Source organism: Cibotium barometz, chromosome 49 (assembly GCF_041138505.1).
Source record: "Cibotium barometz isolate CiBa-2024 chromosome 49, ASM4113850v1, whole genome shotgun sequence".
In the NCBI taxonomy this organism is placed as follows: Eukaryota; Viridiplantae; Streptophyta; class Polypodiopsida; order Cyatheales; family Cibotiaceae; genus Cibotium; species Cibotium barometz.
Window position 1 is genome coordinate 12,173,991 of NC_141094.1, and position 27,192 is coordinate 12,201,182.

Consider the following 27,192-nt stretch of genomic DNA (forward strand, 5'->3'; position numbering starts at 1 on the left):
GGCTTTTATGTATTGGATGTATATGTGGCCAAGGGGAAGCATTGTGAAAACTCTGGATGCCTTCATGTGTATTAATGTACCATGCATGATCAGAAATTGATCTTGAATCAAGGGGCTTTTCAAGATTTTGTGCTTGTTGAGCTTGGCAAAGCAGCAGGGAAGACTTTTATGCCTCAGAAATCCACTTGCAGTCAAGGGGCTTTTGCCCAATTTCTGTCCGGGACTGTTGTATGCAGTGGTGGGGACTGTCAAGGTCTGATTTTCACTCATTTGGACAGCTAGGAGAGCATTTATTGCTATTGTACTTGCTGGTACAGATTTGGTACAACTTTGTACAAGTTTTGGCATGGCTGTACATTGATTTGAGTGAGGAAAAGGCTCATTTTCAGCTGCTGTACTTGCCGGTACAGATTTGGTACATCATTGGTGAGCACTTCGTACTGTTGTACAGTACTTTGGAAGGGGAACAGAGCACATTTAAGGTGCTGTCCTAAATCTGCAGCAACCAAATTTTGGTGATTTTATCACATGCAGTGGGAGTAGAGTTGCATTCGTGCTTCCGTAGTGCGAGATAAACTTTGGGAGAACAACTGTGAGCACTTTGTGTGCTTTGGTGCAGTGTTTGCACATCTTGCAGGGAGTCAGGCATTGACTGTGACAGGTTGCATATTGCTATGGCAACCACAGGTGTCACCAGCCTGGACATTTCCCAGTCTGAAAGGGGTGTGGTGGACTCTAGGATGCTTAAATATTTGGAAAGTACAAGCTTTGGGAATGGGGGATTATCCTAGAATACAAAGGACCACACTCCTAAAATTTAGGAGAGTTGCTATTTTTGGCATGACTCCGATGGAAATTCTGTTCGCGTCATTACATCTGGAATTGAGTAGATACCAAGAGTTGGCAAAGTGCCTATGACAGAATGTCTACTAGTTGGGATATTTTTAGAGCTAAAGATTATGGGAGAACCCATCTCTTAGATTGGGACATGTGGCAAGAAAGTGGATCAAAGTGAGACAAGTGGCCTCACACTTGTTAGAAAATGGATCAAAGTGAGACAAGTGGCCTCACACTTGTCACTTCAGCTATTGTGTGGCTCTTCACTTGTCATTGTAGCCTTCTCTTGCCATTTTAGCTCATGGGAGGCCCAAATCTATAAATTGGAGCCCTCTCTCTTCATTAATAGAGGCTCTCTTGCTGCACACTAGCCTCTACCACCATTACAGGCTGCCCTAATGATGGCTACTCTCTTTCTCTCTCTCTTGAAGGCTGCCCATGAAGAATACCGGCTGTTGGGGACTGTTTTGGAGGCTTCCATCGCGAAGAAATATTGAAGGCAAGGGTATTTAATCATTTATTATGATTTCTAGCCATTGTACTTGTTGCATCGGCATTTCTACTTGCTGTACGTGCTGTACCAGCCATCATACCGGCTGTACCAGCCATCGTACCTGCTATACTAGTCGTTGTACTTACTGTACCAACATTTGTACTTGCTGTATCTGCTGTACCAGCCACCGTACCGGCTGTACCAGCCACTGAACCTGCTGTACCAACCATTGTACTTACTGTACCAGCCATTGTACCTGTTGTACCGGCTGAATGGAGAGTTGTACTTGCTGTACCCTCTCTATTGCATGAAGACCCGTGGTTTTTGGAGAAGAATCAGTACCCACACGGAGGTATATGGATTATATTGTTGGCTCGGTATTTCTATAGCCTATGTTCCGGCTTGGTTGCCTCGTGTTGGGCTATGTTATGGCATTTGTATATGGATAATCCAGCATCTCCCGTGGGGAGAGTAAGGCCCTCAAAGCTTGTACATGATATTATTCTCCTTGGGTAATAAAATACTCCAAGGGGGGGGGTCGGCTCATTCCGGCCTCTATGCGGTGTCACACGTGCAAGCTCCATTTTCAGCATTTGTGGATGTTTTGTCCAGCGTTATGTTTTATGCAAAGTGATGATGGATATGTGTTAAGGCTGTGGCCATGTTTAAATGTTTTAATATGCATTGATGGTATCAACAAGTGTGTCAAAGGCCCTAGTCCCCCGGGCACGCGTGCGAGTTTCATTGGTATTAGAGCATAGGCTTTCTTGGAAGCGGAGGCTTCCTTCTATCAATAAGGAAGAGAAAAGATCTCAAGTGGGGACCACACTACCATCATTGCTATTAAGCATGGCCAGCCCTTACAGAGTCTATGAAGCAAGAGCATGAGCAATAGACAGCTTGGTCTAAGGATTTATGAGTGCACAAAATTTATCTCGGAAGTATGGAGTTGGCTTTATGTGCACACATTTAGCACTCTTTCCATATGGATATTGTGGATTATATTACCAAGCTTACAGGCAAGCTATATGGAGATATATCTCAGGATATGTTAAGGATATGGTGACGAGATATTTCTTTTGGCTTCATGACCAACCTGGCAAAGAAAAGCTAAGTATACTTTGAGTTTGCAAAGTTGGTGCTTTTGCTATTTACTATGAAGTGTGTTTGATGTACACTAACCCTTGTATAGCTATGCAAGGAGAAAGGTGTTGTTGTTTGCCTTGAGATGGTTTCAGGGAAACATTGTTTATGGCTCCCTTTAATGGGATGAATTCTTTTCATGGCTCCCTTTATATGGATGGATTATATCTATGGAGATTTCTTTCTTGGACGAGATTTATATAGAATTGGGGCCTACTTCGAGGATTACCCAAATCTTTTGAAGGCCTATCTGGAGGCTTTTCAGTTGCGGTCAACTGATTAGAAGCCGGGGGGAATGTCACAAACCCCTATATTCTAGGGACATGCAGATGCGTGTCAGGCCTAGAAACATGCGGATGCATGTATGTATTATACCTGGGCATGTGTATGGATCATATGAGTGGATGCATATGAGTCCAAGGACATGGCAGGACATTTGTGGACCTTCGGGCGGTGCCCGTGTGGATTCCGGCCATGCACACATGGTGTGTTATGATGGCAGGCGGAATATTTTCAAGTACAAGAATGATGATAGGTGGTTTATGGATTATTCTTTTTGGCTCCCTTTATTTGGGATGCATTGGACTTATGGAACTCATGGTTCACTTACCTTGTGTAGTGTTCTCTTGTCCTATGTGCTCTCTTGAAGATTGTTTCTATCCTGTGAGGGTGGAACAATAGAGAGTAGATGGAAGGGAACATGGGCACTTCAAAGGATAGTGACAAGCACAACATACCCTGTGTGGTGTTCTCTTGTCCTACGTGCTCTCTTGAAGATTGTTTCTACCATGTTTGGGTGGAACAATGGAGAGCAGATGGAAGGGAACATGGGCACTTGAGAGGGTCGTGTGAATTGGTGGCCGAAATGCCTACAAACTATTGGTGGCCGAAATGCCTATAAACTATGCGTAGCAGAAATGCTTATGGAACACCAGGTTATCTATGCCTGCGAGTGATTGTTTTATCTTACTTGAGCCCACCTCTCATCCAAGGTGTGTGGTCAGAGTACCAACACGGTAAAGTGGACATGACGGGACTTATGTATATGCCAAGGGTCGTGTGGACCGATGTCTTGTTGGCAGGAGACTTATTTTGTCTCGCCCATTTACTTGGGACATGGATTATGATATCTGGACTTATGGGACTGTTTTGTCTCGCCCATTTACTTGGGACATGGATTATGATATCTGGACTTATGGGACTGATTTTTCTCGCCCATTTATCTTGGGACATGATTATGATATCTGGACTTATGGGACTGTTTTTTGTCTCACCCATTTATCTTGGGACATGATTTTGATATTGGTATTATGGAGACTTATTCTCGCCCATTTCTTTGGGACATGGATTCTTCAGTTATATTGGATTTTTGAGACTGTCTCGTCTCGCTCAATCGATGGGACATGATTATATCTTGAATATATGGGTTGAAGCTTAAAGTTGCGGACAACTTTTAAGAAGTTGGGGAGGATGTCACCAGCCTGGACATTTCCCAGTCTGAAAGGGGTGTGGTGGACTCCAGGATGCTTAAATATTTGGAAAGTACAAGCTTTGGGAATGGGGGATTATCCTAGAATACAAAGGACCACACTCCTAAAATTTAGGAGATTTGCTATTTTTGGCATGACTCCGATGGAAATTCTGTTCGCGTCATTACATCTGGAATTGAGTAGATACCAAGAGTTGGCAAAGTGCCTATGACAGAATGTCTACTAGTTGGGATATTTTTAGAGCTAAAGATTATGGGAGAACCCATCTCTTAGATTGGGACATGTGGCAAGAAAGTGGATCAAAGTGACACAAGTGGCCTGACACTTGTTAGAAAATGGACCAAAGTGAGACAAGTGGCCTCACACTTGTCACTTCAGCTATTGTGTGGCTCTTCACTTGTCATTGTAGCCTTCTCTTGCCATTTTAGCTCATGAGAGGCCCAAATCAATAAATTGGAGCCCTCTCTTCATTAATAGAGGCTCTCTTGCTGCACACTAACCTCTACCACCATTACAGGCTGCCCTAATGATGGCTACTCTCTTTCTCTCTCTCTTGAAGGCTGCCCATGAAGAATACTGGCTGGTGGGGACTGTTTTGGAGGCTTCCATCGCGAAGAAATACTGAAGGCAAGGGTATTTAATCATTTATTATGATTTCTAGCCATTGTACTTGTTGCACCAGCATTTCTACTTGCTGTACGTGCTGTACCAGCCATCATACCGGCTGTACCAGCCACCGTACCGGCTGTACCAGCCATTGTACCTGTTGTACTAGTCGTTGTACCTACTTTATCAGCATTTGTACTTGCTGTACCTGCTGTACCAGCCACCGTACCGACTGTACCAGCCAGTGAACTTGCTGTACCAACCATTGTACTTACTGTACCAGCCATTGTACCTGCTGTACCGGCTGAATGGAGAGTTGTACTTGCTGTACCCTCTCTATTGCATGAAGACCCGTGGTTTTTGGGGAAGAATCAGTACCCACACGGAGGTATATGGATTATATTGTTGGCTCGGTATTTCTACAGCCTATGTTCTGGCTTGGTTGCCTCATGTTGGGCTGTGTTATGGCATTTGTATATGGATAATCCAGCATCTCCCGTGGGGAGAGTAAGGCTCTCAAAGCTTGTACATGATATTATTCTCCTTGGGTAATAAAATACTCCAAGGGGGGGGGTTCGGCCCATTCCGGCCTCTATGCGGTGTCACACGTGCAAGCTCCATTTTCAGCATTTGTGGATGTTTTGTCCAGCTTTATGTTTTATGCAAAGTGATGATGGATATGTGTTAAGGCTGTGGCCATGTTTAAATGTTTTAATATGCATTGATGGTATCAACAAGTGTGTCAAAGGCCCTAGTCCCCCGGGCACGCGTGCGAGTTTCAACAGGTGAGAGCTCTTCATTGCTTCATATCAAGAAGCTTGAAGGCTCACATAATTATGACATTTGGCAAACCCAGTGCTATAATGTGTTGCTCCAGAAGAAGCAGCACAAGCCCATCAAAGAAAGGTGTGTAATGCCCGCTTCTCTTACTGCTGAAGAATGGGAAGATATGGATGAGCTAGCAAGATCCACTATCATGTTGTCTGTGTCAGACACTTTACTTTTTAGCATACGTGAAGAGAAGACAGCTTGGGGAATGTGGCAAAGATTGCAGGACTTGTATGCCCAGCAAAGTGCCTCAAGCAAAGTGTATTGGTTGAAGAAACTCATAGGTCTTCAAATGAAGGAAGGGGCGTCTATGACAGCCCATCTAAATGAGTTTAATGGTGTTGTCAGCCAGGTAATCAATCAAAAGTTGGCAATGGACGATGAGTTCAAAGCCACCTTTCTCTTATGCACTTTGCCAGAGAGTTGGGATACATTCAGGACAGCCACTAGCAATTCAAATGCTATGCTGTCATATGCAGATGTGGAAGGTGCTCTCCTTCAAGAGGAGATGAACAGGAAAAACAACTCTGTTGGAAAGTCCAATGCAATGAATGCACGTGGGAGATCCCAGCAAAGGGGTAAAAGCCAAGAACGGGGAAGGAGCAAGTCCCGCTCCAAGAAGGACTTGGAATGCCATTATTGTGGCAAGAAGGGACATTTCAAAAAGCAATGCTACAAATGGAAGAATGATCAAAAGGAAAAGGGCAAAGACAAAGACAAAGATGAAGCCAAAGATGTAAAGCCAAAGGGCAAAACTGGAGTCAAGATTGAAGAAGTCAATGTGTCACATGCAGGTGACAGTGAGGATGAAGTCCTATTCACGTCTTCACTTGATGCCCATTCACTTCTTGCAGGAGATGGTCATGGTATGCACACATGGATCATTGATTCAGGTGTCTCCCTTCATGTCACAGGTTGCAGTGACTTGTTTGTCAGGTATAAACTTGACAGGGAGTGTTGAGAGCTTTGATAGCCCAAGCTCATCTACATCTTCATCTATGTCAGTACATCATGATCTTGAGAGGGGCTATTGAGATTCAAGCTCGATGTCAGCTTATGCCAGTTGTACTATGTGTTGGCATGTTAGGTAGTAACATGTGTGAGACATAAATGACCACGTCCAGCTGGTCATAGTTGTGTGGACATTAGCTAGGGTTAGTAGTGTGTGTTGTAGATTATGGATTATGGCTTTATGCATTGTGTGAGAAGGGAGATGGCTTCCCTCTATGGTTAGGGTTTGATAATACATTAGGGTTTACTCCTGTGTGTGTGTATCCACAACATCTTCCTCGATATGATGAGCTTTCCCACCTCCACCCTTGATGAAAAATAGGTAGAGGGAGAGGAGACACACACACAGGAGCAAACCCTAATGTGTATATTGCAAACCCTAATCATAGAGGGAAGCCATCTCCCTTCTCCCACAATGCATAAAGCCATAATCCATAATACACAACACACACTATGTGTGTTGTGTCCACACACAGCTAACCCTAGCTAATGTCCACACACTATGACCACCTGGACGCGGTCATTTATATCTCACACATGTTCTTACCTAGCATGCCAGCACATAGCGCAGCTGGCACAAGCTGACATCGAGCTTGAATCTCAACAGCCCCTCTCAAGCTCATGATGTACTGCCATAGATCTGCTGGCAATGAAGGAGTAGTTTATTTGGGTGACAACCATGCATGCAAGATTCTTGGCAGAGGTGATGTGAGGCTTGTGTTTGGCTCACAGCTATGTCAGGCATGTGCCTGAGATCAAGAAGAACCTGCTTTCTACTGGACAGCTTGATGATGCTGATTATGTTACCACATTTGGTCGTGGAAAGTGGAAGATTAGTAAGGGCTCACTGGTTGTTGCCAGAGGCTCTAAGGTGGACACTCTTTACTTCATGCATGCTGGTGTTTGTCACCATGCTAATGTATATGCAACCGAGCTACCGGAAATCTCTATGTGGCATAGCCGGTTGGGACACATGAGTGTCAAAGGAATGGAGCAATTGTCTCGTTTTGGTTACTTGCCTTCTCTAAAGTTCTCAAGTTTTCAGTTTTGTGAGTTGGTTACACGGATTCGGATTGTGCAGGTCATCCAGATAACCGGAAGTCTACTACCGGTTATATGTTTACATTCACAGGAGGTGCTGTGTCATGGATATCCAGGATGCAGAAGTGCACTGCCTTATCTACTACAGAGGCCGAGTATATTGCAGCCACAGAGGCTTGCAAGGAGGCATTATGGCTATCTCGGTTAGTGGTTGATTTGGGTTATACAGGGGATATTCCATTGTTGCATTGTGACAGTCAGGGTGCCATCCAGTTGGCAAAGAACCCTGTCTTTCATGCAAAGACGAAGCATGTGGATGTGAAGTATCACTTCATCAGAGAGGTGATAGAGAACAAGCAGATTCAGCTTGTCAAGATTCATACGGATGACAACCCGGCTGATCTGTTGACAAAGAGTTTGCCTCCAGAGCGATTTGCTCATTGCAGACACTTGATGGGCATTGGATGAGGCCAGTTTCAGCCTTGATATGGCCTTGTATATTATCATGTACATGCTGATTTTTTCTTTTCCTTCATTTAAGGGCACTTTGCCTCTAAGTGGGAGGTTGTTGGGGTAAAGGCATTATGCCCACCCTTGTAGTGTGTACTAGCCCATAAGTTTTATAGTACATAGTACACTTAGTACTTTTAATGTACTAAGTGCACTGTGTGTACTAGAGCAAATATACTTGTGTGATATGGGAGTCAGACACTCATACATTGAGTTGACTTATCCCCACATGTCTCTCTCTCTCTCTCTCTCTCTCTCTCTCTCTCTCTCTCTCTCTCCCTTCTTCTCTGTGTATGTCTCCCACATGAAACCCTAACTCTCATCTCCATTCATATACCTCTACATGAAGGCAGTTGACTGGTGATAAATATCTCCACGACTGGGAAAAATACCCAGGACCATAAATGGGGAATAAATATGGGTAAAATACATGTGAGGGGTGACCAGCCCCTCAGACTAACATGGTCAGTCCTAGAGGCGAAAATAGGACACCAAATAGGAAGGCAGCAAGTAGGGGATGATATCTAACACCCCCTCTTAGCACCAGATGCTGAGCAAACTCCAAGAAGCTAAAGACGCCGTCCTGGATCAAAGATGAAAGACTGCAGAAACAGGTACCAAGAAAGCTCCACAAGCAATCTCGTCAGCAACTCAGCTAGAAAAGCAACATAACAAGCTGCGAGGTACACCGCTCCTCCGGAAGAAAACAACCATATAGGCTGCGACGTGCTGCTCCAAATAATGGTTCCAAACCCAAGTGTAAGAACACTCCCCAAAGTCAAATGTCGTGTATCCAGCTTGGAGAAGGTATGAAAAACCTCATAACCAACCAAGATCAGATCCTGTAAATAATCAATCCTGGGAGAAGCAAACTGCTCCTCACTGGAACCCTCAAAAGAAATAGAGTCAATCTGCTCCAACTCTGTACCAAGACTAGCCAAATGCTGTATAAAAGCATCCTTTGAAAAGGTCGGCATCGCAAGATGGAAAGACTCTGTAGAAAAGATGGGTTCCATCTGCTTAAACTCCATAACATGAGTTGCCCAATGCTGTACACAAGTACACGCCACTGAGGTTCGCAAGATGAAAGGACTCCACATTCCCCTCTAAAAAAAGATATTGTTGGGCTGATATAAGTCCAACCTGATTCTGATCCAAATCCAAAAAACTTTGGAAGTACCACTGTGCTGGAGGCACGGTTATTAACCACAGATCCAAAGCATCCCATCGGGTCCAAAAAACCATCCTCCAAAACAACAAGCCAGCAGAACTGGCAGGGGGAAGGACATCCTCAGAAGCATCACAAAGATATGAAGAGATAGACTCCTCACAGTGAGGAAGGGAAGCAGGAATATAAACTGCAGTGGTAACAAAGTCCTTAAAAGCATCACAGATAGCAGAAGACTGTTCGAGAAGTAGAACCAGATCCCAAGAATCAGCAACAAATAAAGGATCCATGTGAAAGGATCACACCGCAAAAGGGCAAAACACCCTCCTTGTTCTGCAAATATTGCAAAGAACACAAGCTCGGACAAAATAAACTCTGCTCAGGATCTCCAAAAAGATCACTGCTCTCCTCCAAATAACTGTAAACTCTTGTCAAAGAAGAAAGTCTCCACAGATACAACACAGCTCTCGAAACTGATCGTCAAGTGAAGTATCTGGAGAAAGGCCCCCTCTGAGTGTAGAAAACTCTTGTGGAAAGCAAAACGCAGTCAACACTGCTATCCAGCAAAAATAGCACTCCACCGGAAGAAAACACAGCCAAACAAGGGCTACAAACCTGAAAATTCAGGCCAACCAGTGTCCACACCTCCTATGAGGAAAAATGCTGAAGAGAAGGTACCTTCGGTTCCAACAGATGAAGCCCAAGTGAAGGTATAGGTACCTGCAAAATCGGTTCAGAAAAACGCAGCAACCATGGCTGCAAATCTGAAAACGCAGAGGTATAAGGGGCTGAATATGGAAACGCTGAAGCCTCAGATCAAGAACTGCTGCAGAGAACAATCAGGGGGTGGGAGGGATGGCACAAGATAACCAGAAAGGATAGGCAAAAGGGAGCCTAGAGAGCTCCAAGATCAGGGCTGGGAAAGCAAGCCCAAACATGCCAAAACACGCAGCCTGTTTGGGACAGCTATGTTGCTTTCCAGTCCTGAACAAAATGCCTGAGAACCCTTGGAAGGTGCCACCAAGAAGGACAGGTACGCTGTCCAGAAAAAACACCCTTGTCAGGCTGCCAAGAAGCTGCAAAGTGACGCCCTGAAGAGAGGAAACTGCAGCCCATTGAATGGGTATCAATCAGCCCTTGAAGAAACGCAAGCTTCAATGCATGAACACAAAAACGCAGATCTGTCCATGGGCGGAAAAAAATCAGATATGAAGAGGTAGAGGAGGGAGCATCCGACGCTGAAAATCACCGACGCTCTGATACCATGATAGAATGTGCAGCGGAAGAAGGGAAGGGGAGAGAGAGAGAGAGAGAGAGAGAGAGAGAGAGAGAGGAAACACAGGTGAGAACCTGCTCTCAATATCATCACCAAAAGGAATACATGTCCCGAGCAAGAGGGGAGAACCTCGTAAGTGAGGGACTGCAACTAGATAAGCTAGGCAAGCAATGAAATATGAGGGAGGCATGCCGGCTATATATACCTCTACATGAAGGTAGCCGACTGGTGATAAATATCTCCGCATTGGGAAAAATACCCAGGACCATAAATGGGGAATAAATATGGGTAAAATACATGTGAGGGGTGACCAGGCTCAGACTAACATGGTCAGCCCTAGAGGCTAAAATAGGACACCAAATAGGAAGCCAACAAGTAGGGGATGATATCTAACACTACGTAGGTCAGTCTCCTAGAGTGTAAGGTGAGTCCTCTTAACCCACTGTGGAGAATTCAGCAAGTGTTCATCGTTCAGGAGCATGTAAATGTCACCCTAGCCACCCTTTAAGCTCAGCCGACGAGCCTTTTTGGAAGCTATCGAGCAGTCGTTCAAGGTCCTTGTGGACTTGGGCCTAGTGGGTCAGGCCAGGTCTGGTAGCCACTTGACCAGCCTACAGGCAGTCGACTAACATTTTATGCTAGTCGTGAACATTTGCTACAGCCGAGTAGACATTTTATGTCAGTTGTGGCATTTAATGTTGGCCGACAGCAGTAAGGGGCAGCCGACTTGCAACATGTGGACATATAAAAAGGCACAGCCTGTTCAATCCCAAAATATGCAAGTACAGATTAGAGATTATCATCAGATAACAAGCATGTATGCTTAGGCTCTTACCTTTGCATATTTACAGCCCTACTTGTGCTCTCAGCCCAAGGCAAAGAAGCTTAGTCTCTTTAGGAGTATTCAGCACACCTACCCTTTTAGTCTTGGGCCAGTGTATTTCTCTCGAAGATAGCTTCAAAGTCGTCGAAAGCTTATGCACAGCACACCTACCCTTTTAGTCTTGGGCCAGTGTATTTCTCTCGAAGATGGCTTCAAAGTCGTCTAAAGCTTATGCACAGTTCAGCTTGTATACAGTTCTCTAGAAGAAGAAATAAAGCAAATACTCATGCTTGTAGGGGGGGGGGGGGGGGGGGGGATGCGGCGCTTGAGTGGGTAATTCGGGACCCCATCTGGTGTCGTCTCCACTATATCTCTTTCAGATTCATGTATGCTGTTTTAAAGGATTGCTAAAGACTCACTAAATTCAGGTTTAAAGAAAGGCTTCGTTGTTTCACACGGTCCTAGCTTGGCGCATGCTACAACTGCAAGATGTGATAGTTGATTGATTTCTTCAATGAAGTACATGCATCTTTATAGGTTACAAAGGTTGTCTCGGTGACATAAGTGCTTATGTGAGGTACACGCAAATATCTAGATATTATTTGATACCCCTCTAAGAGGTGGCTCACACATAGATAAGATACTACCACTCTCTAGGAGGTGGTTCATACACACAAGCAATTCCTTGATCCAAATAAACCCGCCCTCAAGGGATTGCCTCATACTATATCAAGATAAATCTAGACTCAAGGTTTCTTAACTATAGTAATTAGAAACTTATCAGAGTATATAAACACAAAGAGTATATAAACACAAAGAGGGAAAAAACCAAAAAACAACAAAGGGGCTTACTTCATGCTTATCCTTCCAACCATAGTATGGTCTCATGATTCTCTTGAAGCTCCATAAGGTATTGTCAAAATATGCAGCGGAGATGATAACCAAATCAGAGTATATAAACACAAAGAATATATAAACACAAAGAGGGAAAAAACCAAAAAACAACAAAGGGGCTTACTTCATGCTTATCCTTCCAACCATAGTATGGTCTCATGATTCTCTTGAAGCCCCATAAGGTATTGTCAAAATATGCAGCGGAGATGATAACCAAATCTGAGAACACTAGAGCAAGAACAGTGTAGAAAATAAACAGCACAAGAGAATGAGAGAGAGAGGCGTGTAACTCTGCTCTATATACATAAGATCCCGGAAAATACAAGATTGGCAAGGGGCTGTGGAGCCATTTTATATGGCCCCCAAGCGGCAGTCGGCTTGTTCATAGGCAGCCGACAGGGCCTGAATCTCCACGACTAGCCAACTCGGCTAGCAGCTCTCTGTCGGCTAGTACAGATCTGAGGTTGGAGACCTGAAGGTACAGTCGGCCAGCTCATAGGCCCTCCTGCCAACACAGGACTGCCACCCAAGCCATAGAAAAAATAGGAAAAATGGGAGAAAAATACGAGGAGTGAGAAAAACTGATAACAACACCTACAAGGGCGGGCACACCCACAACAAAGGCCTTGGTGTCTACATAAAGACAGGAGATGACTTCTAACATCCCCTCTCAGCTCTTGGCTGTGAAACCAACCACAAGGAGCTGGGGTGCCGCCTGAGCAAATCCTGAGATAGCGACTTCGTGAAGAGGTCCACCATACTGTCCTCCGTCGAATAGAACTCTAGCAAGATGTCATCAGCAACGATCTGTTCACGAACAAAGTGCCTCTGGATGACTGTGGGTTCCTCCAGTGGAAACTCAATCCTGCCATGCAACCTCTGCAACCTCACTGTTGGGGTAAAGGCATTATGCCCACCCTTGTAGTGTGTACAAGCCCATAAGTTTTAGTACATAGTACACTTAGTACTTTTAATGTACTTAGTGCACACTGTGTACTAGTGCAAATATACATGTGTGATAGGGGAGTCACACACTCATTCCATGAGTTGACTTATTCCCACATGTCTCTCTCTCTCTCTCTCTCCCTTCTTCTCTGTGTATGTCTCTCACATGAAACCCTAATTCTCCCATCAACTGGTATCAGAGCCCTGGTTTTAGGGTTTTGTTCTCAAGGGTGCAGAGCTGGAAATCGACTGTACAAGAGTTGCAAAACGAGCTGAGTTGTAGTCTGGTACCCTCGAGCAGATCTGCAGGCACTCGAGCTCTGCAGCTATGGCGTCCCGTTTTTGGACTCAACTCGTGTGACCAACAGCGATATCAGAGCTGGTCGCCATCCAGACACACGGCAGCAGTGCTGCGTGTGCAGAACTGTTGCAGCAAGCATTGGGCGTTAGACGCCTGGCCACAAGGCGTAAAACCACTCCTACGAGCGAACACAGGCGAACACAGGCGAACACGCCTACGAGCGAGCCGTCGAAGTGCAGGCGTGTTATCGCTGGGCGAGCACAACCCGCTACCACTAGGCGAAGGCGGCAGCAACATTGTGTCGGCACCTTTTCTTTGTTTTTCTCTTCGCACGTAGGCGACAAGCGGTGCGAGTGAAGGAGGCGTAGGTGTTTACCAGCGCCGTCTGATCCCTCGCCTGTCCAAACAAGGCCCACGCCTTTCGACCAGCCCTTACCAGCGCCGTCTGGTCCCTCGCCTGCCCAAACAAGCCCCAAACCTTCGACCAGCCCAAGCTTGACCGTGAAGTGGCATCTCGACCACCTCTCTCCACAGCCGCTGCAAACAGGAGCCCTCCATTGGCTCAGTCTTCTGCAGTACGCCTGAGGAGTCCTTCACCTGCACAGCAGCAGCATCATTAGCACGACTCCTCCCTTTCTGCAACATTAATTAGAAATTTCAGAAGTACATGCTTCATTTTTTTTTTGGGATTTGCAATTGAGGAGGTACAATCATCAATTGAGCAGGTACAGGTGCCAAATTGCTCAAATTTTGAGCAAAATTGGCAAAATTGGGTGACATTGGTCACATTCAGGATCAATTTGCAGAAAATTGGATGTCAAAATTTGGGGCTTTTGATGTAATTGTGCAACTGGGCATTCATACATGCTGTATGATGTGAGTAATCTCACATTCGGGCAAAAATTGCAGGAAATTGCAGTGCAAATCAAAGGGCTTTTGTGCCGATTGGGTTGATTTGCATGCAGGCACTCGCATTTGATGCTTTGGGCAATGTGTTGATGCCTGTCAAGCACTCAATGTGCCTGTAAATCAAGGGGCTTTTATGTATTGGATGTATATGTGGCCAAGGGGAAGCATTGTGAAGACTCTGGATGCCTTTATGTGCGTTAATGTACCATGTATGATCAGAAATTGATCTTGAATCAAGGGGCTTTTCAAGATTTTATGCTTGTTGAGCTTGGCAAAGCAGCAGGCAAGACTTCAGAAATCCACTTGCAGTCAATGGGCTTTTGCCCAATTTCTGTTCGGGACTGTTGTATGCAGTGGTGGGGACTATAAAAGTCTGATTTTCACTCATTTGGACAGCCAAGAGAGCATTTATTGCTGCTGTACCTGTTGGTACAGATTTGGTACAACTTTGTACAAGTTTTGGCATTGTTGTACACTGATTTGAGTGAAGAAAAAGCTTATTTTCAGCTGCTGTACTTGCCGGTACAGATTTGGTACATCATTTGTGAGCACTTAGTACTGTTGTACAGTACTTTGGAAGGGGAACAGAGCACATTTAAGGTGATGTCCTAAATCTGCAGCAACCAGATTTTGGTGATTTTATCACATACAGTGGGAGTAGAGTTGCATTCGTGCTTCCGCAGTGGGAGATAAACTTTGGGAGAACAACTGTGAGCATTTTGTGTGCTTTTGGTGCAGTGTTTGCACATCTTGCAGGGAGTCAGGCATTGACTGTGACAGGTTGCATATTGCTATGGCAACCACAGGTGAGAGCTCTTCATTGCTTCACATCAAGAAGCTTGAAGGCTCACATAATTATGACATTTGGCAAACCTAGTGCTATAATGTGTTGCTCCAGAAGAAGCAGCACAAGCCTATCAAAGAAAGGGGTGTAATGCCCGCTTCTCTTACTGCTGAAGAGTGGGAAGATATGGATGAGCTGGCAAGATCTACTATCATGTTGTCTGTCAGACTCTTTACATTTCAGCATTCGTGAAGAGAAGACAGCTTGGGGAATGTGGCAAAGATTGCAGGACTTGTATGCCCAACAAAGTGCCTCAAGCAAAGTGTATTGGTTGAAGAAACTCATAGGTCTTCAAATGAAGGAAGGGGCGTCTATGACAGCCCATCTAAATGAGTTTAATGGTATTGTCAGCCAGGTAATCAATCAAAAGTTGGCAATGGACGATGAGTTCAAAGCCACCTTTCTCTTATGCACTTTGCCAGAGAGTTGGGACACATTGAGGACAGCCACTAGCAATTCGAATGCTATGCGGTCATATGCAGATGTTGAGGGTGCTCTCCTTCAAGAGGAGATGAACAGGAAGAACAACTCTGTTGGAAAGTCCAATGCAATGAATGCACGTGGGAGATCCCAGCAAAGGGGTAAAAGCCAAGAATGGGGAAGGAGCAAGTCCCGCTCCAAAAAGAACTTGGAATGCCATTATTGTGGCAAGAAGGGACATTTCAAAAAGCAATGCTACAAATGGAAGAATGATCAAAAGGAAAAGGGCAAAGGAAAGGACAAAGACAAAGATGAAGCCAAAGACGCAAAGCCAAAGGGCAAAAGTGGAGTCAAGATTGAAGAAGTCAATGTGTCACATGCAGGTGACAGCGAGGATGAAGTCCTATTCACGTCTTCACTTGATGCCCATTCACTTCTTGCAGGAGATGGTCATGGTATGCACTCATGGATCGTTGATTCAGGTGCCTCCTTTCATGTCACAGGTTGCAGAGACTTGTTTGTCAGGTATACTGCTGGCAATGAAGGAGTAGTTTATTTGGGTGATAACCATGCATGCAAGATTCTTGGCAGAGGTGATGTGAGGCTTGTGTTTTAAGATGGCTCACAGCTTATGCTCCATGATGTCAGGCATGTGCCTGAGATCAAGAAGAACCTGCTTTCTACTGGACAGCTTGATGATGCTGATTATGTTACCACATTTGGTCGTGGAAAGTGGAAGATTAGTAAGGGCTCACTGGTTGTTGCCAGAGGCTCTAAGGTGGACACTCTTTACTTCATGCATGCTGGTGTTTGTCACCATGCTAATGTAAATGCAACCGAGCTGCCGGAAATCTCTCTGTGGCATAGCCGGTTGGGACACATGAGTGTCAAAGGAATGGAGCAATTGTCTCGTTTTGGTTACTTGCCTTCTTTAAAGTTCTCAAGTTTTCAGTTTTGTGAGCATTGTATATATGGCAGGCAACTAAAGTGCCCCCACAAGAAAGCTCTTGGACAGAAAGATGCTCAGTTAGAGCTTGTGCATACAGATGTATGTGAGATGCCTCAGCTTTCTTTGGGAGGGGCAAAATATTTTGTCCTTTATTGATGATGCCACACGCAAGGTGTGGGTTTATCCTCTTCGTTTGCAGTGAGTGATACATTCTCAGTGTTTGAGAAGTTTGTTGCTCTTGTTGAGAATCAAACTGGCAAAACACTGAAGGCTTTGCGTTCCGACAATGGTGGAGAATATATGTCCAAACAGTTTGAGGACTTTTGTGATGCTAAAGGCATCAAGAGGGAGCTCTCTACTCCTTATGATCCTCCACAAAACGGGACAGTAGAGAGGATGAACAGGACCATTCAGGAGAAGGTCCGTTCTATGTTGTCACATGCTGCGTTACCTCATGGTTTTTGGGCTGAAGCTGTCATGGTGACAGCCGTTCATCTTATAAACAGGTCACCTAACACGAGGCTTGGTGGGAAAGTGCCAGAGGAAGTATGGATAGGGAAGCCTCCGTCATACAAGCACTTGAGAGTGTTTGGTTGCGTTGCGTACGTGCACATACGCAGGGAAATGCGCACCAAACTTGATCCTAAGTCTCACAAATGCATATTCCTAGGATATGGTGACAGAGGTGAAATGGGGTATAGACTTTGGGATCCAGTGAATACAAAGATTATACGCAGCAATGATGTCATTTTTGATGAAACATGCATGTATAAGGAGCCTGCAAGGCAACAGGAGCCTGGCAGAGTCATCTTTGATGATGATGGACATCATGGACAACAACCAAGGGCTGTAAATCAACCATTACAGCAGCAAAACCAGCCCGTAAATGGTGCTGAAAATGGTCCAAATGGACAGCCAGAGATGGCAGAAGATATCCCTATGGATATCCCACAGTTAGAGGAGATACCAGGCATGATCTTTCAACCTTATGGCATGGAACAGGAGCCACCAATAGGTGATATGCAGGCTGTGGACAGCAACCTGCAAATGATGGTCATTGGGTACGGAGGTCCACAAGACCCTCCAGAGCCCCTGACAGGTTTGTTCCAGGGGTTGACTACTTGATGCTCACTTACTGTGGGGAGCCCTCATGTTATAAGGAGGCTTTACAGAGGGCAGACAAGGCTCTTTGGGAGCATGCCATGAAGTCAGAGATGGATTCTCTGCACAAAATGGAACATGGAAGTTGGTGCATTTGCCTACAGGCAAGAAGGTTTTGCCATGCAAGTGGGTTTACAGGCTCAAAGTTGCACCTGATGCAAAGCCAATATACAAAGCCAGGTTAGTGGCGAAGGGCTTCAAGCAGGAATATGGTGTGGACTTCGATGAGATCTTCTCTCCAGTGGTCAAAATGACCACACTTAGAGCTGTATTAGCTTTGGTTGCTCGTGATGATCTGGATTTGATTCAGATGGATATGAAGACTGCTTTTCTTCACGGTGATCTCCATGAGGAGATATATATGCAACAGCCAGAGGGTTATGCAGTGAATGGAAAGGAGAAGCTTGTATGCAAGTTGAAGAAGAGTCTTTATGGGCTCAAACAGGCACCAAGAGAATGGTATCGTAAATTTGATACATTCATGAAATCCCAGGATTTCAGGAGAAGTGACATAGATCACTGCTTATACACCAAGAAAGCTTTGGATGGCAGTCTATTGATCCTCATCTTGTATGTTGATGATATGTTGATTGCCGGGAAATCTCGTAAAGAGATGGATGCCTTGAAGAAGAGGCTGCATCAAACCTTTGATATGAAGGATTTGGGTGATGCAAATCACATTTTGGGTATGCGGATACTCCGGGACAGAAATCAGCATGTGTTGTATTTGTCTTAGAAGGAATACATTGGCAAAGTTTTGCAGAGGTTCAATATGGACGGGGGGAAGAAGACTAGTACTCCTTTGCCTCTATATGTGAAACTCAGTGCTATGGACAGCCCACAGTCAGATAGTGGCAGGGCTGATATGGCCAAGATTCCGTATGCTTCAGCTTGTGGCAGTCTCATGTATGCCATGGTTGCTACCAGGCCGGACATTGCATTTGCAGTGGGAGTGGTTTCTAGATACATGGCCAAACTTGGCAAGAACCATTGGGAAGCAGTGAAAGGTGTCATGAGATAGCTGAAGGGCACACAGGATATGTGCATTTGTTTTGGCAAACAGGATGCATTAGTGCATGGTTACACGGATTCGGATTATGCCGGTCATCCAGATAACCGAAAGTCTACTACCGGTTATGTGTTTACATCGACAGGAGGTGCTGTGTCATGGATATCCAGGATGCAGAAGTGCACTGCCTTATCTACTACAGAGGCCGAGTATATTGCAGCCACAGAGACTTGCAAGGAGGCATTATGGCTATCTCGGGTAGTGGTTGATTTGGGTTATACAGGGGATATTCCATTGTTGCATTGTGACAGTCAGAGTGCCATCCAGTTGGCAAAGAACCCTGTCTTTCATGCAAAGACGAAGCATGTGGATGTGAAGTATCACTTCATCAGAGAGGTGATAGAGAACAAGCAAATTCAGCTTGTTAAGATTCATACGGATGACAACCCGGTTGATCTGTTGACAAAGAGTTTGCCTCCGGAGCGGTTTGCTCATTGCAGACACTTGATGGGCATTGGATGAGGCCAGTTTCAGCCTTGATATGGCCTTGTATATTATCATGTACATGCTGATTTTTCTTTTCCTTTACTTAAGGGCACCTTGCCTTTAAGTGGGAGGTTGTTGGGGTAAAGGCATTATGCCCACCCTTGTAGTATGTACAAGCCGATAAGTTATAGTACATAGTACACTTAGTACTTTTAATGTACTAAGTGCACTATGTGTACTAGTGCAAATATACATGTGTGATAGGGGAGTCACACACTCATTCCATGAGTTGACTTATCCCCACATGTCTCTCTCTCTCTCTCTCCCTTCTTCTCTCTGTATGTCTCTCACATGAAACCCTAATTCTCCCATCAACGTTGTTGGGGTAAAGGCATTATGTCCACCCTTGTAGTGTGTACAAGCCCATAAGTTATAGTACGTAGTACACTTAGTACTTTTAATGTACTAAGTGCACTATGTGTACTAGTGCAAATATACATGTGTGATAGGGGAGTCACACACTTATTCTGAGTTGACTTATCCCCACGTGTCTCTCTCGCTCTCTCTCCCTTCTTCCTTGTGTATGTCTCTCACATGAAACCCTAATTCTCCCATCACTCACCACCGCACAAGCAGCCCGGTACTCTGCCTCTGTCGACGACAAGGCAAAAGATGACTGCCTCTTACTGCTCCATAAAACTGCTTCTGGGCTTGAAGTAGATCTCCTCCCTGAGTCACTCCAACCGTGGAGTCGGACTCCATCCATTAATCCCCCTCCTGTGTAAAAGAGTCCATGATTCTTCGCATGCCGCAGAAACCACAAGATACGCAATCCTGCCTCCCAAAGAGTCATCTGCAACCATGAGCTCAACTGCTTCATCAGGAAGCTCCCGTCCAATCTGGTATTCATCAACCAAATCAATGAACCATTCTGCTTCCGAGTCAAAGAGGCATCACACTGCTCACAAGGATCAACACCTGTTATTACGGTGGAAAGCCAAATCCTGGAAACACTGCTGAAGACCACGCAAGGCCTTCTGAAACTTGTCAACCACCCCCTCTGAATCCGGAACCACAAAGCCTAGAGAATGTGCAACAACCACCTCCTTCTGCAAGTAATCAATTGCCACCTGCCTGGCTTTCCAAGAGGTCCCCGTGGAAAGAACATCCTCATCTACAGGAGTTTCTTTGTCCCGAATGCTACGAGACATCAGAGCATAAGTTACCTGTTCAGTTTCCTCTGACTTATGAACACAAGAACCACCAACATCAGTACTGGAAAGTTCTTGCCAATTGCTACCATCAATTGGCAAGCTATCCTCCATCTGGTCCCAGAAAGCCTGCACTTGCAGCGTATCCACACTTAAGTGGCCATTACCAGACTGCCACTCATCACAAACCTGAGGACCTGGGAGAGAGAATGCTGAAAGTTGTAAACTCTATTCTTCACTCCGCCTTCCCAAACCACCTGGCCTGTTGCCTTGTCCTGGAGAGCAACAAAATGCTCATCAAACTCCACTCGTACGCCAGTCTTGCAAACCTGATGCAGTGACAACAGATGAAAACCAAGTGACGGAACATACAACACCTGGGAGGAATGCTTTCCCTCTCTGCCATCTGGAACTATCTCCAACCTGCCCTCACTGTGAACTGGGATAGTGGATGTATCCCGAGTAAGAATGTGACAGAATACCTGCAGAGATCCTGTAAATCTGAACGAGAAGGAGTCATGTGCCTGGAAGCACCACTGTCTAGAATCCACTCCCGAGTATCTGTTGCGGAGAGTCCTCCAACCTCCTCCCTGCCTAAAGAAAATGAAACATCGGTGTCCATCACCTCCAAGTGCACAAAAGCCGGAGTCTTCATGATTGCTGCTGAGGAATCTTCACTCTTCTCGGTCTTCCGCTTGGGACACTGTCTCCAACAGTGGCCTTTCTCGCCACAATTATTACAGGTCCTCTCTGCCTTTAGTTTCTCGTGGTCAGCGTCGGACTTCTTCTCAGAAGACTTCTCCGATGAAGTCTTCCCTTTGCCCGTGTTAAGAAGGACCGAGTCAGACTCCAAGGTTGGAGTGACTCAGATTGAGGAGGAGATAGGAGATCCAGACACGAGGAATTCTACATCAGGCTACAGATTTACTCTTGGCTCATGTCATGTGCACAGTGTGTATCTACCGTGTGCTACACGCACGCAAGACTAGTTTCGAGGCTTGGGGAAGCTTGGAACTAGGCAGGCTGATTGACGAGCTGAGTTAGGGATATACTAACGAGCGGGCACCCAAGTATGGACGGGCGGGTGCCCAAGTGTGGATGCTCGATGCCCGGCCAAGAGCCTATAAAAGGGTGGCCAAGGTTAGTTATTGTGATATAGAGAGTCTCGCGAGTTTGTGAGAGCTCTATGGTCTTGGAGCCTGGATCTAGTGCAGACGTGCACCTGCTTTACGCAGCCGAGGCCGGCAGCAATCTCGAGACCCGCGAGGGTAGCTTCGTGGCGGTATGGGATGTCGCGAGGAGGAGATTGGTCGGTACGTCAACCTAGTTAGCTCAGCTCGTGGCTCGGTGGGGACAGCCAAGACTGTGGGCTTGCCCACGGCTGTCATGGTTGGGAGGTGAGTCAGGCCTGCACCCCCTTGTTGTTTGCTTGTTTGTTGTTTGCAGGTTTCGAGTCTCGTACCAAGAACGATCACGAGGAGATCCGTGGGGATTTGACAGTGGTACCAGAGCATACCTCGTGAACGAGCAAGTCGGTAGGTAGAGAAGATGAGGTCGAAGAAAGGCATGTGTTAAAAAGCTTGCTGTTTTTTCTGTGCATACTGTTGTTTTCAAAATAGTATGTGATTTTTCTTCATCAAAGAAACCCATGTTGATGGGGATGGTAGTCTAAGTAGGGTCGTTTGCTTTGCAAAGAAGAGGAGAGACTCGTTTCTGCAGTCACATGAACGTAGAGAGAGAAAACAGAAAAAGCATGATGTTTTTTGGTTGAACGCGAACGCGTAAAGAGAGAGAGAGAGCGAGAGAGGTGCTGGAGCCTGGATCACATATTCATGCTGGCGGGTGTTGCTGGCAATGGACTACCGGCGGCTACAAGTGCCTAAGGCTTGAAGGCGCCTAAGGCCTGCTAAGCCAGGCGGCCAGACATCCAAGTCCATGTGGGCGCCTAGGCCAAGCACGGCAGGCGCGCCCAGGCTACGTGGCCTTGTGGCCAGACCTTCGTGAAGGTGGTGCAGGCCACTGCAGGCCGCCTATGCGCACTCAGGCGCCGGCAGCAAGGCGTGCACCGGCAACAGTCGACGACGGCGGCTTGTGGATGACGCCTGCAGATAGCACGCTGGCGGCGCTAAAAAAAAGCAAAAGCCAAAGATAGCTTTTGGGGGCTTTTCGTTTTTGTGGAAACCTTTATAAACCCCCCTTAAGTGGGCTTCTTGCCACACATCTCTCAAGTTTTCAAGCTCTCAAGTTCACTTGCACTTTTGTTGTGCTAAGATCAAATTTTCTCTTCATCTACCCTCTTCACGATGTCGACCCAAGAATCAGAGTTGGAGCCGCTTGTGGAACGCGAAGGGTTGCCGGCTACGGAAGGTACCGATGCCGATCTTTTTGATGATTTTGTGTCAAAATCAGATTTCCAAGAGTTTAAAGTAGCTCTCGAAGCTTCTTCAACGGAACGTCAGGCACAAATCGCAGCCCAGATGCAAGCTTTGCAGAACTCCATCGCTCTCTTGACCACTACCCTCTCTACTTTCTCGGGTATGGATACCTTGGCTTTTGCTGTAGGCCCCAACATTACTCCAGAACCGTTCGAGGGTGAGCAAAAGCAGCGCACCAACAAGGAGATCGTGGACACTTGGCTACATAAGTGGCAAGTTTACTTTCAGTTTCATCCATATGATGATGGAAAAAAGATCCAGTTAGCAGCAGGTTTCCTGTCCGGCAAAGCTTTGCTTTGGTTGAAGGAACTCAACCCTAAGCCATTGACATGGGCACAATTCGAAGACCTCTTCAAGAAAGCATTCCTCAAGAAAGAGGATGATTATGATGTTGTTGCCTGGTTTTCAGCTTTGACCATGACCTCGCAGCACCTCACTTATGAGGTCTACCTCCAAAAGTTTCGTGACTTGCAGATGAAAGCTACAAAGATGGATCCCACTACTCTTTTGGGGTTTTTCGTAGCTGGTTTACCATACGCATACCGTTTACAGGTTAAAAATAACAAATGCACAACATTGGACGAGGCCATTCATTCAGCTCGTATCCATGATGATACAATGGTCTCTTCCAAGTCGAAACCCGTTACCGAGCAGGGGAACAAGCATAAGCGAAAGTTCTCCGCACCTATGGCTAACACGACTGAAGGCAAGCCTTTGGACCAAAGTCTTCGGAGCAACATTCGAAGAATTCAAGTTTGACACCAGCGAAGAAGAAACGACTCCTTAGGGCTTTAAAGCTCAAGAAGGAAGGACGTTGTTTTATCTGCGAAGAAAAAGGACACATGTGTAACGAGTGTCCAAAGCAAAAGGGTGCCAAGACAAACGCAGGACCCAAACCAAAGACGGCTAACCAGTTGTCTTTGATAGGTACGTCAATTACTGTACTTTCTCGCTCTAGTACTTGTTTTGATTGTCTGTTCAATTCTAAAGTATTGATCTTCTCCGAGTTTATGGAGAAGTGAATGGCCATAAGATTCACATTCTTTTAGACTCTGGTAGCTCACACAATTTTGTTAACTACAAACTTGTGCAGAAATTGAGTCTTGATACGACACCTAGGGATCATAATGCTATGTGATGCATCTAGATTACAAGAGATTGAACAAGCTGACCATTAAGAACCGTTATCCTCTCCCTCGATCAGATGACCTGATTGACCGGTTAGCAGGAGCGAAATATTTCACGAAGATAGATTTACGTACTGGCTATCACCAGATACGTATTCATGAAAGGCATGTCGAAAGAACTCGCCTTTCGGACTAGGTATGGCCATTACGAGTTTCTCGTTTTACCTTTTGGGTTAACCAATGCTCCAGCCACTTTCCAGCAAATGATGAACGATCTTTTTCGTGAAGGAAACAACTTTGAATTTGAGTTCCTCAGATCATCCTCAATCTGATGGCCAGACTGAAAGAGTGAATCAGATTTTGGAGGATATGCTTCGAGCATATGTATCCAAAAGACAGAGTTCATGGGAGGATTATCTTCCTATGTTAGAATTTACAAATAGCAGTACTAAGCATACGAGTACAGGGTTTAGTCCTTTCATGCTTATGTATGGTTTTCAACCTAGATCACCTGTTACAGTAGGATTCTCAGGACTTCAGCATGATGCAGCACGTAATTTTTTGCAAGATATGCAGGAAATGTTACAAGTTGCGAAGGAATCTATTAGAAGTGCTCAAGACCGAGACAGGTTTTATTCTAATAGACATCGTTCACCAAGACACCGAAACTTGCCATAGGAAAAACTGTTCGAAAGCTATGCACACTTGACAAAGGAGAGGCTGAAGAGGGAAGGGTGACGAGGGGGAGCTGGAAACAGGGGCAAACATGCGAAGAGGCAAGGAAGGTGGGCGTAGAGGGGAGGCGCTAGGCGGTGGACTGGTAGGTAGGAGGGACGAACAAGAGGGAGCGAGAAGGAAATGATGAAGGCAAGCAGGTTGGGCGCTGATGGGCAGGGCTAACGGACACAGGCAGGGTGAGCCCTAGATAGTAGGCTGTTGAATGTTTGTGAGATTAGGTTAGGGTTTGTACTAGAGAGACTAGTTGCTCGCCAAAGAGGGGTCAAGGAATGCTTTTGAGGCACAAGCTTTTGCGAATAGTCAAGCTGGGAATGGAAGAGCAATGAAGACCGGTGTCTGACACTGCTGGTCTTTGTAGTAAATGCGAGGCACTTGCATTAGGGCACAACCAGTAGAAAATCAGCATGGAGCAGAAATGTACAGGTCTGGAGTTATGGGCAGCCTAAGCATGTGGAGTGTGGCCGAGGGTGTTACATAGCAGAAGCCTTCATGCCTTAATCACAGCCCTTAAGCACTCTATAGGAACCTTAATACAAAACGCATGAGAGGAGAGAGAGAGAGTAGTTTTCAATTTGTATTATGTACATAGAACAAGGTTGGCCTTCCCAAAAGGGTTACTGACTACTTATGACCAATCTCCAAAAGGGAGAAAGTTGAGAAATGAGCTAACATGCGATGTTCTTATATATGATGCTGATATGTTGGTCGGCCAGCTTCAACTGCTGTCGGCCAGCTGATTTGTCCTCTGACATAACATATGTAGCATAAAATGCTAATGGTGCTCAAGCTCTTCATATAAAAGAAGAGGCAACTCAACCAAGTGTACGATCAAGGATTGCTCAACTTCTATGCTCTCTTTGTCTTGCTCTCCATTTTCTTGAAAATGGGTACATGGGTGTGGAAATCTTTCATCGCAGTCTTGCTTTTGTCTTTATCAATCTTAACGTATTTGGCTAACTACGTACATCACCCAATCTGACGTGGCTTTTTGGAGAATGCTAGCAACCTTGGGTTTTAGTTGGGCAGGGTTCTTCGTAACATTTTCTACCCAAATGGTGGCTGCTTCTTGATGATATTGCAATATCTCCTAGCCAAATGGTGGCTGGGGCTTCACAGTAGTACAGTGTTTCCTTCCCTAATGGCATCTCTGTTTTTAAGGCTGAGAGTCTGGGCAGAGCATATTTAAGTCAGACTATATCACATGCATTGGTGTAATAATCTGCAAGGATTAGCCATTGTAAAACTGAATTTTTGAGAGAGATTATGTTACATGTATCACTCACGATACACCTTTATTTTTGCATGGCAGGTAAAGGATCCCTCTGCCCGGGTTGAGCATGAAGCAAGCACTTCCAAAATTGGTGAAGATCAACTATTTTATTTCCAACAGAGAGGTATCGGTCAGGAGAAAGCCGTTGCAGCCATCATTGGTGGTTTCTGTAGAGAGGTTTTCAATGAGCTTCCTCTGGAGTTTGCAGCCGAGGTCAACCAGCTGATGAGTTTGAAGCTAGAAGGAAGTGTTGGCTAGTGTCCAGATATTTGTAACACTTTTATGCTGTCTGTAGCAATATTTTGTACATTAAGAATAAAGCCGATTCTTAGACTGTTTAGGTTATGTCTGTCTGCAACACAACTGAGTTTACTTGAAAGCAATGCGTCTGATATAGTTTTCAGCTCTTAATTTCAAGTCTCTTGATGGCTTACTACAATGAGCATTGGTATTTATGTTGTATGTATTTTGAGTTAATAAAAATGTATGCTTTGGGCCCCTGTGTTTTGTATGCGGGCGATTTTTTTGTATTTTAATGTTGTATTATGGCAAAAACCAATCTCTCTCTCTCTCTCTCTCTCTCTGTGTCTATCACTTATAATGTGTGTGTGTCTATCACTTATAATGTGTGTGTATGTGTTTTTCTCTCACTTATAATGCTATTGCCACTAAAAAACTTCCTAGTGGAAAAGCTAGAGATCACAATGGGCTGAAAACTAGAGTTTTTTATTGCTTATGGGTGGAAGATAATTGCTCCCGTCTTAGCTCAGCTTTTTGATGAGGTGGTATGCTAGGGTTTTCTTCATTTGGTCTATTAACTCCATGATTCAACCACAAAACCATCATGGTAAGCCATACTATGATTAAGATCTATGCCTCAACACCGATCCCATGGAACCAAGTAACTACAGAACCATCATGGTGAGCCATAGTATGACTAAGATCATCATACTACAACTAAGGTCTATCCCTCATTACCAAAGTCCATGGTGAGTTCTTTTGCTTAGAGTCAAAGGGTGAGAGCCAAAAGGTTCTTTAATATTGCCACTCCCCTTTGGACCTCGAGGGCGAGTATTGAGGAAGCACATGGCATATTTGAGAAAGTCTATTGCTGTTTTGTACAGAAACTGTAAATGTAAAAAAGTGATATCTTTCTTCCCGGGAAAAAAAAAGTGATATCATTCATACCTTTATGGTGGGATGAACTCATGACAAAGGGGAGTGAATAGAGGTGGTGGACTCCTTGCACATACTTGGGCTACATTTC

The 27,192-nt window shown here is 45.2% G+C and overlaps 1 protein-coding gene across 1 annotated transcript in view; it reads left to right on the forward strand.

Annotated features, from left to right (window-relative positions):
* LOC147610301 (uncharacterized) overlaps window positions 1–26,425 on the forward strand; it is a 57,952-nt gene extending 31,527 nt beyond the window's left edge. The window contains exon 2 of the mRNA XM_086786341.1: window positions 25,965–26,425. Within this exon, the coding sequence (XP_086642467.1) occupies window positions 25,965–26,183 (219 nt within the window). The 3' untranslated portion in view covers window positions 26,184–26,425. The remainder of the gene's footprint in view (window positions 1–25,964) is intronic.
* Window positions 26,426–27,192: the final 767 nt, after the last annotated feature.